We start from the raw sequence: 13,616 nt of genomic DNA, 5'->3' as shown, positions 1-13,616 counted from the left end.
GGATTTTGAACTCCTCCTGGTTCTGCATTCTAATCCTTTGCTTTTCTGTCTACTAAGGCATCAATGGAATTCTTTGAAATGATAGGATCCTTTACATTGTCTCCCTACTGGGTTCCCTTGTGTCTGTCTTGACCTCCTCCCGAGTCTTTTCCTCGACAGCTCTCTCTTTCTTGTTTTCCTTAACCACCCAAATACGCTTGTTCTCTTGTTGGGTTGGGGAGGAGGAGGGTTCATTTTTTTTTGTCTTCTTCAGAGGGAATTCTTTTACCTTGTGTTTAGCTTGACCACACAAGAAGTAGGAATGGGGTAGATTCTTGTAAACGGGGGGTTGTTCTTTGAAGATTGTACCATTCCTATTGAGTAAAACTAGAGTCTCGTGGAGTTCTAGGGCTAGGTCCTCCTGTGGGTTTTATTTAGGATTGATGAATTATACTCTCTCAAATCCAACTACTTCCCTTACATTTTGACATAGCCTGTCAGCTTGGTTGCACAGAGAAAGAGGTAAATCAGGTAGTTCAACCCAAACAAGGATCTTGGTAGATCTCTGTTTGTCTGGGGAGAAGTCTAGGGACCAAGGCTCTAAGTATAGAGGCTGGTTTCTTAGGGTCTAGAGGCTCTGGCTCCTTTTCAAAGAGGAAAACATAAAACCCTTTTCTCACGAATCTAACATTGGTGACCATGAGCCCTTTCTTGACCCAGTTGGATCACACCCAGTTTTTAATGACTAGAGCCGGGGGTCTTGTGCTAGGAATGAAGCCTAGTAGTGCATGAGTGCCCAGCCATTTAATAGAGTCCTGATCAATGAAAGCGCAGACACGAGTACCTAGACTAGTAGAGTCTTCCTGACTGTTCTTGCATATGGATGAGGATCTGATGGTGAAACCGTCATGTTCGACAGAGGAGATGGTGGTGGATTTTGGCATCGTCATTAGATTGGCCTCCCTCTTCTTGTAAGTTCTGTGCCATTCCAAAGTGTTCTTAGGACTCATTCCAGGTTTCTGTTTTACCACGTTCCTAGGGGTAGGCGTGGCTCATTCCTCTTGCATGGGTTCTTGGTGCTGAGTCTCTTGTTGGTGGGACGCTCGGGGGTTGCTCTGATACTGTGCAACACGACTTGTACACCTGATCTAAGGTCTCGTATGCATAGGGAGGGTCGCTGATGTTAGAATTATTGATATATTCTAGGCAGTGACCAATGTAATGACAATAAGTGGGTTAGGGGCACTTCTCCCTCTTTTAGAGGTTTTTCCCCCTAACCCCAGTTAGCTCACTAACTACGGTTAGTGAAGGATAAGGTTTGTCACTTGGACAAAACCTTATCTCCCCTTTGTACTTTCTTTTATCTCTTCTATTGCATACTTGGTGTTCAACTCTCACACTCTCTTGCTTCCTGCTCTCTCTCTCTCCATTTCCATCATTCGGTATTAGAGCCACTAGAGCTCCGGACTTGTTCTCACCCACAAGCTTCAGCTCAAGCGTGAGAAGCTACCTACCTGCGAATCATTCCGTACAACCATAGTTGGCTATTCCGTACAGCTCTCGTACCAACAACTTCCGTACCAGTGCAATCGTTCGTACACCCAGTGTTGCTCTAGTCGTACTGCATTCCGTACCAACGCCAATCTGCTGTCAGCTCCCGTCCGTACAAGCGCCGTCGTCCGTACTGCAGAGTAGCGCTGTCGCCATCCTGTACACTGCTCCCATGAGCAGTCTGTAACTGCAGTAGTACAGCACCGTACATGCGTTGTCTTCTGAACAGTGATGTTTGGTATAGCACTGCGTCGTACCACCGGACGTTGTACCCCCAACAACCAAGTACCTACACCGTACCTTCGCAGTACGACCGTCATACAATTGGCCGTATACTTGCAACAGTCCGTACACATGTTCCCTGCACTGTCCGTACTGCTCCCGCCAGTCCTTCCGTACGTATCTGCAATAGCTCCACTACCAGCGCATATCAGCCCATACAACAGTACGGTCATCCGTACTATTCTGATCACCTTACCTACGTTGCCATTTGGGCCGTACAGCTCTCGTTAGCTGTCCGTACAGCCATATAGTCCGTACTGTACGGGTTGTTCTAGTCTTTCTGAACAAGGGTGCCTTGGTCATTTGGACAGTTCTCATTGCAGGTGAAACTTACAGGTGTTTTTCTTTTGTCAGGCATTTGTGTACTGAGCCATTGTTTGGCTGTGGATTCAAGCAGGTGCATTTTGGGATTGTGGGTGTGCTCATTTGCACACATTGGCAGTAGAATTAGGTTCTTTTGCAGATAAATTGCAAATTGGGGCTTTCAATCAATTTGCCCCTTTTAGAGTTACAATTTCTTGGAAAAATTTGGGCCTTCTTGCTTTACACTGCAATTTCTTGCATTTTTGGGGCTTTCAGGCAATTTGCCCTCTTTTGGATGCAATTTCGCTGAAGAAATTGGGGCTTTTGGCATTCTGATGCAATTTGGCAGTGTACAAGCATTTTGGGACTGTTGTAGGCAATTTTGGACTCATTTTGAGTGACATTGTAGACATTGGCAAGTTTTGTAGTGTTTTTTTTTGGTAAATTGAGAGCATTTGCAGGATATTTGGGTGCATTCAGAGTCTTTGCTAGGCTAAGACAGCAAGCTGTCTTTTGGTTTTCGACACCCAATTTCCTTTATTTGGGGCTTGTGGACACTTTGCAGGTATTTTGCAGGCACACTTGGCAAATATACCAGTGGGTTTATGCTTCTGACAGATTGGCTGTGTTTTTTAGGGAGTTAACAGATTGCATTGATATCCCAGTAGGGATTTTGGTTTGCACCTTCATTCCCAGAAAGGGAATTCAGTTTTGTTCATTTGCTGCAATTTTTTGGCAGACATGGCCCAAAACAATTAGAATGAAAATTTCTTTGGTGTCCTCTCGCAAGAGGACAAGTTGGATGGTACCAACTACTCCTTGTGGAGTTTCATGGTTCACAATATCTTGGTTGGCAGACATCTTTGGGATTATGTCAATGGAGATGAAGCAAGACCAGATACAGCGGCAACACCTCACTCCTACAGCTGGAGGTAGGGGTAGAGGTGCAAATGCAGCACAAGTAGTTGGAGCAGCCGCTCGAGGAGCTCCCACAGCAGAGCAAAAAAGATGGGACTCTAGAGATGCACAAGCTCTTTTAGTAATTTCTCTTTCTGTCAAGAGGTTCATTATACCTCACATTCGGTCATGCAAGACATCTATGGCAGCTTGGGAGATACTAGAGAGTATGCTTGCAGCAAGAAATGATGCCAGAGTTTCCTTTCTGAAGCGAGAGCTTTCCCATACGCATATGGATGAGGGAGATTCCATGAATTCTCATCTGACAAAGCTTCAGGACTTGAGGGAACAGATGCTGAATATTGATGAAGTCAATCCGGATTCAGAGATGATCACGGCCACTCTGAACTCTCTTCCTGAGTCCTGTCTTGGTTTCCACACCTCGTTGGATTTGTCATTGAGGGGAGGCAGCAATCCTCTCTCTTTTCACGAGTTGGTAGGACTTCTGTTTTGTAGGAGGAGCAGACAGGCGGAAATATGGCAACCCGGGCTGGCGAGCATGCCATGCTCTCCAAGTTTAAGCCCAAGGTAAAGGGCAGCAAAAGCCACATGCCAATCAGCCCACAAATCAGCATAAAGCTGATTCAAGACAGCCCTCTTATAAGGCAAAGGGTGATATAGATAAGTAGAAAAAGAAGGGCATCTGTCATGATCGCAAGAAGCCAGGTCATTATATTGGACTATGCAAGAAGCGCATAGCCAAAGAGAAGAAAAGGGATTCCGGTATGGCTGTGTCAGATGCATCACCTCCACATTCTCATGATGGGGGAGATGTTGCAGCCAACTTTGTGGAAGAGCACTATGCCTTTCTGTCTTGCACCTCAGATTTTTCAGTGGGTAGTTCAGATGCTACAGCCACTAATGATGATGACCCATATGCTTTCTTGACTTGCAGTTATGATCCTTCAAAGGATGCATGCTCTCTTAGTGTCAATGAGACACTTCATACTTGGTATTTTGACAGTGGTGCCTCAAAGCACATCACTTCCAAGAAGAGTCTGTTTGTATCTCTGCATCCTCCACCCACTAAAAAGAAGACGACTTGTGCGAATAATTCTTCTTATTCAGTGTGTGGAGTGGGAGACATTATTCTCACATCCACTGATGGCACAGATTTCAGAATTTCAGATGTTCTCTATGTGCCAGGCATAAAGAAGAATTTGCTTTCAGTGTCCTCACTCAATAGAGAAGGATTTCAGGTTGTTTTTGATGATGACAAATGCGCAGTCAGAGAGACAAAGAGAATGCCTATGCTTTGATGTTGTCTGGCACTTTGTATCGGGGTCTTTTTCAGCTTGATCTATATGAAAAAGTATCCGATCTTGCATTATCAGTTCGCACTCCCACTGCTGGGATGCAGAATGCAGAGTTATGGCATGCCAGATATGGGCACATGAGCTATGGCAGCTTAATGACACTTCAGAGGCATGATATGGTTGATGCATTACCTCCTTTGGAGTCGCCTCCTCGTCATGCATGTGAAGGTTGCATCCTTGGCAAGATGCATAGACTTCCCTTCAAGAAGGATGGTGCAGTGAAAGCTAGACGGAAATTACAGCTTATTCACTGTGATGTCTGCGGTCCCATGAGGACACCTGCTTTTGGGGGTTATCTCTATTTTGTTACATTCATAGATGACTTCACCAACTACACTTGGGTCTATGGTCTCAAGGCAAAATGAGAAGTGTTTATGCATTTCAAACACTTTGTGGCTATGGTTGAGAATGAGACAGGACTCAAGGCAGACACTTCGCATAGATTGAGGGGGAGAGTATATGTCTCATGAATTTGAGGCATTTTTGAAGGAGAAAGGCATCACGCATCAGCTTACAATGAGGCTTACATCTCAACAGAATGGCAAAGCTGAGCGGAAGAATCGCCTCATGTGTGCCAACTATATTTTGAATCGGGCTCCTATAAAGGCTTTGAAGACAATCACTCCCTATGAGGTATGGCATGGGAGAAAGCCTTCAGTGGACCATTTTAGAGTTTTTGGCTGTGTTGCATATGCCCACATGCCTATGAATTTTAGACACAAGTTGTCAGATAAGGCACTCAAATGCATTTTTGTGGGATATAGTTTACAAAGCAAAGGCTATTGTCTCTACAATCCTGCTACACGCAAGATTTTTGTTAGTAGAGATGCTATATTCTCTGAAAATCCAGCACATACACATGCTGAATTTCAGATTCCAGCTTCTTCAGATGATGTGTTTGAGGGGATGCTTCCTATAGCATTTGGTTCCCCGCTGAAACTCAAAATTTACAGCAACCTCTTCCAGATCCCGATGCCCCGATTCAGCCACCGGTTGATTTTACACCACCTCAGGGTGTGGATGAAGTTGTCAAGCAAGAGATTCAAGAGATACACGCAGCCAAAACAGTCCCGAATTGGTTGCTTCAGACTGTCAGGGAGAGTAGGCTTGAGGCTCCATTGCTTGGCAGTACTCGTAGTGCAGTAAGGCACGCAAGGGGGGCTCTTTCAGTTGAGACAGCTTATGCAGGGACTCTTCTTGATGAAGAGGTGCCTGACTCTTTTGAAGAAGCAAAGGATAATGTGCATTGGATGCAAGCCATGCACAATAAGTTGCAGTCCATAGAGAAAAATCAGACTTCGGATGTTGTGGATTTGCCACCAGGTAAGCATGCCATCGGTACAAAATGGGTTTTCATGGTTAAACGGAAGCCCGATGGGTCCATTGATAGGTACAAAGCAAGGCTGGTTGCCAAGGGATATGCTCAGCAAAAGGGCATTGATTATGAGGAGACATTTGCTCCTACATCCAGGATGACAACCATCAGAACTGTTATTGACATGGCTGCACATTTGGATTGGAAAGTCCATCAGTTGGACATAAAAACAGCATTTTTTAATGGAGACTTGTTGGAAGAGGTGTATGTGAAACCACCTCCAGGCTTTGCGGTATCAGATGATGCACATAAGGCATGCAAGCTGATAAAGCTTTTTATGGGCTAAAACAGGCTCCACGTGCTTGTATGCAAAGATAGATGCCTTTCTGTCCAACAAGGGTTTCAGCAATAGTCCAACTGAAAGCACCCTCTACATCAAGAAGGATGGGGGGGAAATCTTGGTCATCATTCTTTATGTAGATGACCTACTGCTCACAGGGCCAAATGGTGATAAAATTACAGATTTCAAGGCTGAATTGAGAGTTACTTTTGACAAGTCAGATTTGGGCATGTTACATTATTATTTGGGGATCCAATTCATTCAAGAGAGACGTGGTATCATTATGTCTCAATCCAAGTATGTTCAAAAACTCTTGGATAGATTCAGGATGCAAGATTGCAAACCTACAGCTACTCCCATGGAGCCAGGGCTGAGGCTTACAATGTATGATGCAGGAGAATCTATAGATGCCACACTCTACAGTCAGGTGGTTGGATGCCTCATATATCTATCTGTGCAATACACGGCCCGATATTTAGTTTACAGTATCTCAAGTGAGCAGGTATATGCACAGCTCAAAGACAACACATTGGCAGGCTGTAAAATGCATCTTCCGTTACTTGCAAGGCACAAAGTCTTATGGCTTGATGTTTCCCAGGGGGGGTGACTTGCAAATGCATGCTTACAATGATTCAGATTCGGCTGGAGACTATGAGACTAGGTAGTCCACAAGTGGTAATTGTTTCTTTTTGGGCAAAGTTTGCATTACTTGGCTGAGCAAGAAGCAATCTACTGTGGCTACTTCCTCATGTGAAGCTGAGTACATGGCAACTTTCACAACGACAGTTGAATGTGTTTGGCTGCGCCGTTTGCTTGTTGATCTTCATCTTTCATTGGAGGGTCCTTCTCCGATTCTCACTGATAGTCAGAGTGCTATAGCAGTGGCAAAGAATCCTGTGTTTCATGCTCGCACGAAGCACATTGAGGTTCACTATCACTATATCAGAGAGAAGTTGCATGCAGGAGAGATCAGTATGATCTATGTGTCAACACATGACAATGTTGCAGACATCTTCACCAAAGCACTTCCACTTGAGAAGTTTGAGGCATTTCACAGTGCCATGAACTTATCTCCTTTTGGTGATTCATCATTTCCTTGTACATGACATTGGCACTGCAGCAGGGTGTTAGAATTATTGATATATTCTAGGCAGTGACCAATGTAATGACAATAAGTGGGTTAGGGGCACTTGTCCCTCATTTAGAGGTTTCCCCCCCTAACTACAATTAGTTCACTAACTACGGTTAGTGAAGGATAAGGTTTGTCACTTAGACAAAACCTTATCCCCCCTTTGTACTTTCTTTTATCTCTTCTATTGTATACTCGGTGTTCAGCTCTCACACTTTCTTGCTTCCTGCTCTCTTTCTCCATTTCCATTGGCTGATCCAGGCTTTTGGGGGTGGCAGAATCACATCTTCCTTGATCGGTGGTGGCTGATCCACCTTTTCCTCTTTCTGAGGGGGGGCTGCTGCTTCTGTTGTTGGGAGGACTCCTCTCCTCCCCATCCCCCGACACACGATCTTTTGGGTCATAACTTTAGCACTCTCTTGTCCTCCGGATTTTGGGATTCCTCTTCCTCTAGTTCGAGATGATCTTTCCACTCTTGGTGGAAGTGTTCTTGCCCCTCAGGTACCTGAATTGCTGGAACAATGAGATCGGACAAAAGGGGCTGCAAAGAATCCTGCTTTATACTCCTTGATGATGCTCGAGTAGCTGGTCCTCTCCCAGGGAGGTGAGGATCTGGCAGGACTGCTAGCTGGTCCACCTCGCTAAGTCACGCCACCTCTCAATGTGATGCTTCCCGGGGCAGCTGCTCCTTTGTAGCCTCCACCGATTGCAGCGGGTCTTCTTGGCATTCCATCTTGCTCTTCTTCCCACTCCGCTTATGTCTTGTGAGAAGAAAAGTGTATCTCAGTGAGACAAGCATGGAGTGTAGGAAAGTGCCTGAGCAAGTCATAGTCGTTCTCCTAGTCGAAGGGCGATAGGGTAAACTTCGGGAGTATTTCCTGTCCTTCAGGAGTTGTTTCCATGAGTGATGTCCCATCAACTTGTTCCATGGCAAAGATGGCGACGACCTAGCAGGAGCAAATGTCTCCCTAAGTGCTTGTACATTTCGCAGAGGTGCGTCTTGTAGAGATGTATTTTGGGAGGGAAGATTAGAGATCAGGGGAGGAAGGATAACTTGTGGAGGCGAGGGACCATCAGAGTCCACCTCCATTCACTCCTGCCAGCTCTACTTCTGATCACTGTTGTCATTGCTTTTGGTGGATTTCAAATGTTTTAAGAGTATCATTTCATCTAGTACTTAAACACAGTTTCTTCTGTCTAGACATATGCAAGGATATGTTCATCTTTTTCTTGATGCATTTTCTAAACCAAGCGTTGGTAGTCATGCATCCTTATACCTTTACCACCTCTTATTATTCATGCAAGCTCTATGAAAGCCTTAAGGTGTCTATAGGTCATTGTGAGCACATCTGAGTGGCTATATATCATTGTATGTCTGAGTGTCATAATTATGATATTTTCACCAAGTCTTCAAAAATATCATACTTGCAGAAAAACATGGTTTAAATCTGCCATTTTGACCATACAAACAATTTACCATGGCATGATACTTTGCAAGCACATCCAACATAGGTGCGTGTGCAATGTATCATACCCATCGGACACACACCTGTGAATAAGACACATGTTTCGGATTGATGCGTGTGAAAATTATCGTACCCATCGGACATACACACTTGTATAAGAAACACCATCGGGCAGGCGCATGTGAATAAGACACAGGTGAATAAGTTGGCAATTGAGAGGGGAATACCACACCTCACAGTGTGGTTTTTGATGGTTGTGCATAACACTTGGGGAAAAATGGGTCTACAATCGCTTACAAGCAGCCTTGGGAAGAGTTGACCCCATCTGAACTTGCCAATCCAATGAATTTCAGTATAAATCTTTACTTTTCATGTACTCTCAGACTCTTATTGCTATTATTACTATTCAAACCTGTCGGACTCATAAAACAAGGTTTTTTGTGGAAAGATCTGTTTGTTATGTTTTCATCTCAGGCTTTCTCATGTTTTGATGACCTTGATTGTAGCATAGGCTATTATATACTTCAAAGGTCATTATCTATAAGCATGATCGTTGTTTCTAGTTGTTGCTTTTTCTCGCTTATCATTTTCTTCTGATTTTTTATGCAGAAAGGGATTCCTCAAGGACAAAGACTTTTGTTTCCAGCTTGAGTTCCTGGTCTTCATCAGCAGGTCAACTTGATGCCCTGGCTGGTTTCAGAGACAACATGCATTCAATACAGTTGGAGTCTATGAAGCATGTGTACATGCAAACAAAAGCAGCCTTGCAACAAGGGATTAGTCCTGACCACTGTGTCTCAGGATACAGGTTGTCAGCATTCAAAGTGCAAACAAAATCGCCGACCGTTGGATGGAAAATCCATGGTAGTTTATCTCAAGAGGACAAAAAGTCCTCTCTTCTCTACTCTCAACCTTTTGGCAAGGACCAGGTCGGAATTGATAGCTCTGAAGTGGTTGATAACCATGTAGAAGAGAGGAAACAGCAGCAAGGTACTGACAGGAGCAGAAAGAATGAAGTGGAATGCAACCCCATTGGTGCTACTTTAAAAGATCCATTTGGAAGTCCTCATCAAGGACATAGTAACAGTGGTCCACCTCATAGTAAAGACTTTACAGCCATGGCAGTAGAATGCAGAAATCCAAGTTCTGCCACCCATCTTCAACAAATGGTATCTCCAATTGAAAGATCCTCATTGGGAGATGGGAGTATTGCTTTTGCCCCCTCTCCTTCCACTGAACCCAAAACTGAAGAAGACACGAAATGCTTTTTTCCACATAGTGAGACAAAGAAGCAATCAAAATTGGAGCTTACAAGACCACCCAACTATAAGCCCTTTTTGGAGCCCGTTGACACTTTACATGTGGAAATACAGCAGCTACAAGCTCGGATTATGAAACGCTTAAAGGATTCTGCAAGCATATCACTGGTAAGGCAGCTACCTCTCAAATAGAGGACCAGAATACAAAGTCTTTGGAATCTGCATGTTTTTCTAATTTATTATCTTCATACATGGGATATCAATAGATACTTTTATTTCCTATTCATTTAAATGTTCATAAATCCAGAATGGTTAAGAAGTACGTAAGTTTTGTGTGTTAGAGTGAGTAAGCTATAGCATTACAAAACAGAAACTAAAATAGAAGATTCACTGAATATGTCTATTGCACATAAAAGATGAATTTTATACAATGCATGTCCCTTTTTCTGAGGCCTCATATGCAGGATACCCCCACCAATACCATATGGCAATATTCTCTATCTCTTGCAAGCACCCTTATAACACCCTGCCCATATACATATCCCCCTTCCGAACCATTCACCATCTTGGAATGCTAGATAGATGGGGTGAGGGTACATGCCTTCCTCTATAGCATAGATCAACAATGTGCTAGGATGCCCTCAAGCTAGCATAGAAAGGAAGATACATGTCAGAAACAAAACCATCTTGATGTAGCAGATCTAATATATATCATCTGTACTCCACATGCCATCAACTGAAAATGTAGTCTTTTGTGGCATTGCTAGCATGATAATAGCTTGCTCCATAGGATCTAGGTGACCCTATTTATTCTAGCCATCACCTTGTATGCATTTGCATGCACCCTTGTACGCACACATGCACTTTTTTTTGGGGGGTAAAATTGATATTTCATTCAAGAAAATGTATATTCTTAGCTGCCCAAGGAACAGCTACTACTCAAAACTAGAAGCAGTAATAAAAGACATCCAATTGGGCCTGAGGAAGGTCTCCAGCACGTACACGCGCACAAAACAAACAAAGGATTCAGGTGAGCCTCCATGCTCTAGCCATCGCCCCTACGAAGCAGTTCTCCAATTCGACTTTTAAAGCCCACCATGGGATACAACTCAAAACACAGTATACAAAACATTTTTTCCATGCTAACTCCTACAAATCCAGAGGTGCATACATGAGAATATGATCAAACCCACAACTATTATTGTGACAACATGATCCTACTCATCCTCATTCAAACACACCCCTCTGAGTCAATGGCAACATCTTGAAAAACAAGTTCCCTCAAAGAAGGTATCAACGAATGCATTTGTGGTTGCTCTTCACCTTCTTTTACAAAGAAAATATCAATGACTGCACTTCTTATTGCTCTCCACCCTCCTATACAAAGAACTCCTCAAATCTGATACAACTCATTACATGTCCAACATGATCCATTGTGACATGTCGGATAACTACTAATAGTAAGGGAACTAACATGAGTGCAAGGGTAGGCTAGTTCTCTTTTGGAAGTATTACGGGGCCTTAAGTCCACTTGTGCAACGAGATATAATTCCTACTTGTGACACCAAGGAATGGAAAGTGATGCTATGCAACATAGAGGAGGGTGGTGTGAGTGTGTAGAATGATGTCATGCATGCATAGGAAGGATGTAAGGGTATAGGAAATGCCATGGTGCGAGTGTATGAGGAGTATTGCTGTATGAAGGCATCGAGTAGGCAAGTGCAAGAGGTGCCATGGAACAAGGGTGCAAGAGAATGAGTGTTTGTAAGTGCAAAGAGTGATAAGAATGTACATAGAGGATAACACGTCCCAAACCTACAAGCAGGTATAGAGGATTGGTTCTTTCAAAGACATAAGCCAGTCAGTCTCAATCCCATTCACCAATACAACACTACACCTTCACCGGTACACTATTACTCAAGCCTCTCTCCCCCTGTTTGCTGAATGGTTGTCCTCTTCCTTCACCTTTGCGTTTGCCTTGATCCTAGCTGGTCACATCCATTGGCAATGACTTGTGACTTCTCTTGTTCGTGGGGTCTCTCCTCTCCACTCTCATCAGTTCTCCTCCTATCTCCCTTATCCATTCCATCCCGGGATCTCGTAATGACTTTGAGTATTCGACTGCATCGAATTCCCATTGTCCATTGACACTTCAGTGGCATTATAACTCTCCATGTGCACCTCCATGTGCGCCTCCTAGCGGCCCCGGGGTGGACTTGGACACCTTGTGCTCAGCCATGTGCACCTCCATGTGCTCGAGCAAGCGGCCTCAGGATCAAATCACCTCGCATGTCAGCAATCTTGTCTGTCGTCACCTTGAATTATCCTAGGGATGACGTAGTTGCTTGGTCAAGTAGCAAGGTTGCGTAGTCAAGCATGTATTGAAGTCTTCCTCGTACCACAGATCACACGTCATCCCTTGTACATGGTCTCTTCTGGTCAAGACCTTAGGTCATTCCTAATCAACCTAGGTGTGCTCAATCATAAGATATTTGTGTTTGGTCTGCAGGAAGCCGCTTCTATACTCTCCCCAGGTACCTTCTACTCCTCTCACTAGCTCCCTCAATGTCCTCAGACCATTACAACCCTTTGATACCGGTCCACTCTTTGGCTTCTCATCACCCTTGTCCTTTGGCAGGTCTGCTCCATGAGAAGATGTGTAATTTGTAAATGTAATATCTTCCATGCTTATGAGAGTATAGTTGTGCAATTCAAGTGCCAATTCCTTGTAAAGTGAAAAGATTTCTCTTCCAAACCAGATTGTTTAGTTTAATATCTGGACAGTCAACTTGATGTGACACTTTTCCAAGAGAATCAATTCTTAGATTCTCCTTCACTCGCTAATAAAATTTACCTGCCCTATCAATTAATCCATAATTCTAGGGAATGCTTTTCAGAATAAGCCCTATTAAAAATAATTATAGACTGGCAAAAAATTACAGGCATAGCTCTGTCTAGATTATTGACTGATAACTGCAAGCATAGCTCTGCCTAAAAGTATGTCTTGATCTGATGTGGGTTTCAAATTGTGGTTTCAGGAGAAAGGAAGCTGAGCTGAACCTTCACTGTCTTATAGAGCATTGACAGGTGACTATCTCTTTATGAATCTAGAGTCACAACTATCCTTCAGCCATATTATTGATATAGATTCTGTAACTTTTGAAATGGAGGTGCAGGTTTTGTCCACATTCTTCTATGATAATCTTTAATTGTGTTTTAATTTGTTTTTAGAGGTATCAAACAGGTTTGTGAAGGGAGAAAAAGAACAAACAGTATGAAGTAAAGCTCAGGCTCTTACTTCTTCAGCTGACATTCAGCATATATTATGTTCTTTCATGTACAGTATTGTAGTGTTTGCCACTGATCCAAAAGTGAGGATGATAATGGGAAGAAAATCATGTGCAGTTGTCTCCATAGCAAAAACAAAGGCATTTAGAGTCCAAAGAATCGTTTTTATATACCATTTTGGGATGTGTATTCATGAAATTTATCTTCTTTGATTTAAATCTAAACTGGAATATAAAGTCAGAAGGATCCTTGTAGATTAATATACTTTCTCAGCTCAATGCAATGGAAAATGTTGAGCTCAAAGTGGCCTTTGCATCATGGAAAATGTAATTGCCTCCAAATCGATAAATTTTTTATTGATGCTGATCTTGTCCATAATGTCAAATTGGATTTCTACAAGCAGAATGTGCAGGAGAAGACAAGCCGTGCAT

General features: G+C 43.3%; 1 protein-coding gene across 1 annotated transcript in view; it reads left to right on the top strand.

The window, feature by feature from the left end:
- Positions 1-13,376, top strand: part of LOC147882502 (uncharacterized) — a 206,437-nt gene extending 193,061 nt beyond the window's left edge. The window contains exons 18-20 of the mRNA XM_087400899.1: positions 9,248-10,065; positions 12,936-12,984; positions 13,129-13,376. Of these exons, the coding sequence (XP_087257025.1) occupies positions 9,248-10,065; positions 12,936-12,950 (833 nt within the window). The 3' untranslated portion in view covers positions 12,951-12,984; positions 13,129-13,376. The remainder of the gene's footprint in view (positions 1-9,247; positions 10,066-12,935; positions 12,985-13,128) is intronic.
- Positions 13,377-13,616: the final 240 nt, after the last annotated feature.

This window comes from Dipteris shenzhenensis, chromosome 29, assembly GCF_047967505.1.
Source record: "Dipteris shenzhenensis isolate YYH24624 ecotype China chromosome 29, Dip_SZ_1.0, whole genome shotgun sequence".
Taxonomy (NCBI): Eukaryota; Viridiplantae; Streptophyta; class Polypodiopsida; order Gleicheniales; family Dipteridaceae; genus Dipteris; species Dipteris shenzhenensis.
Note: the sequence above shows the minus strand (reverse complement) of the source record. Positions and strands in the feature narration are given on the sequence as shown.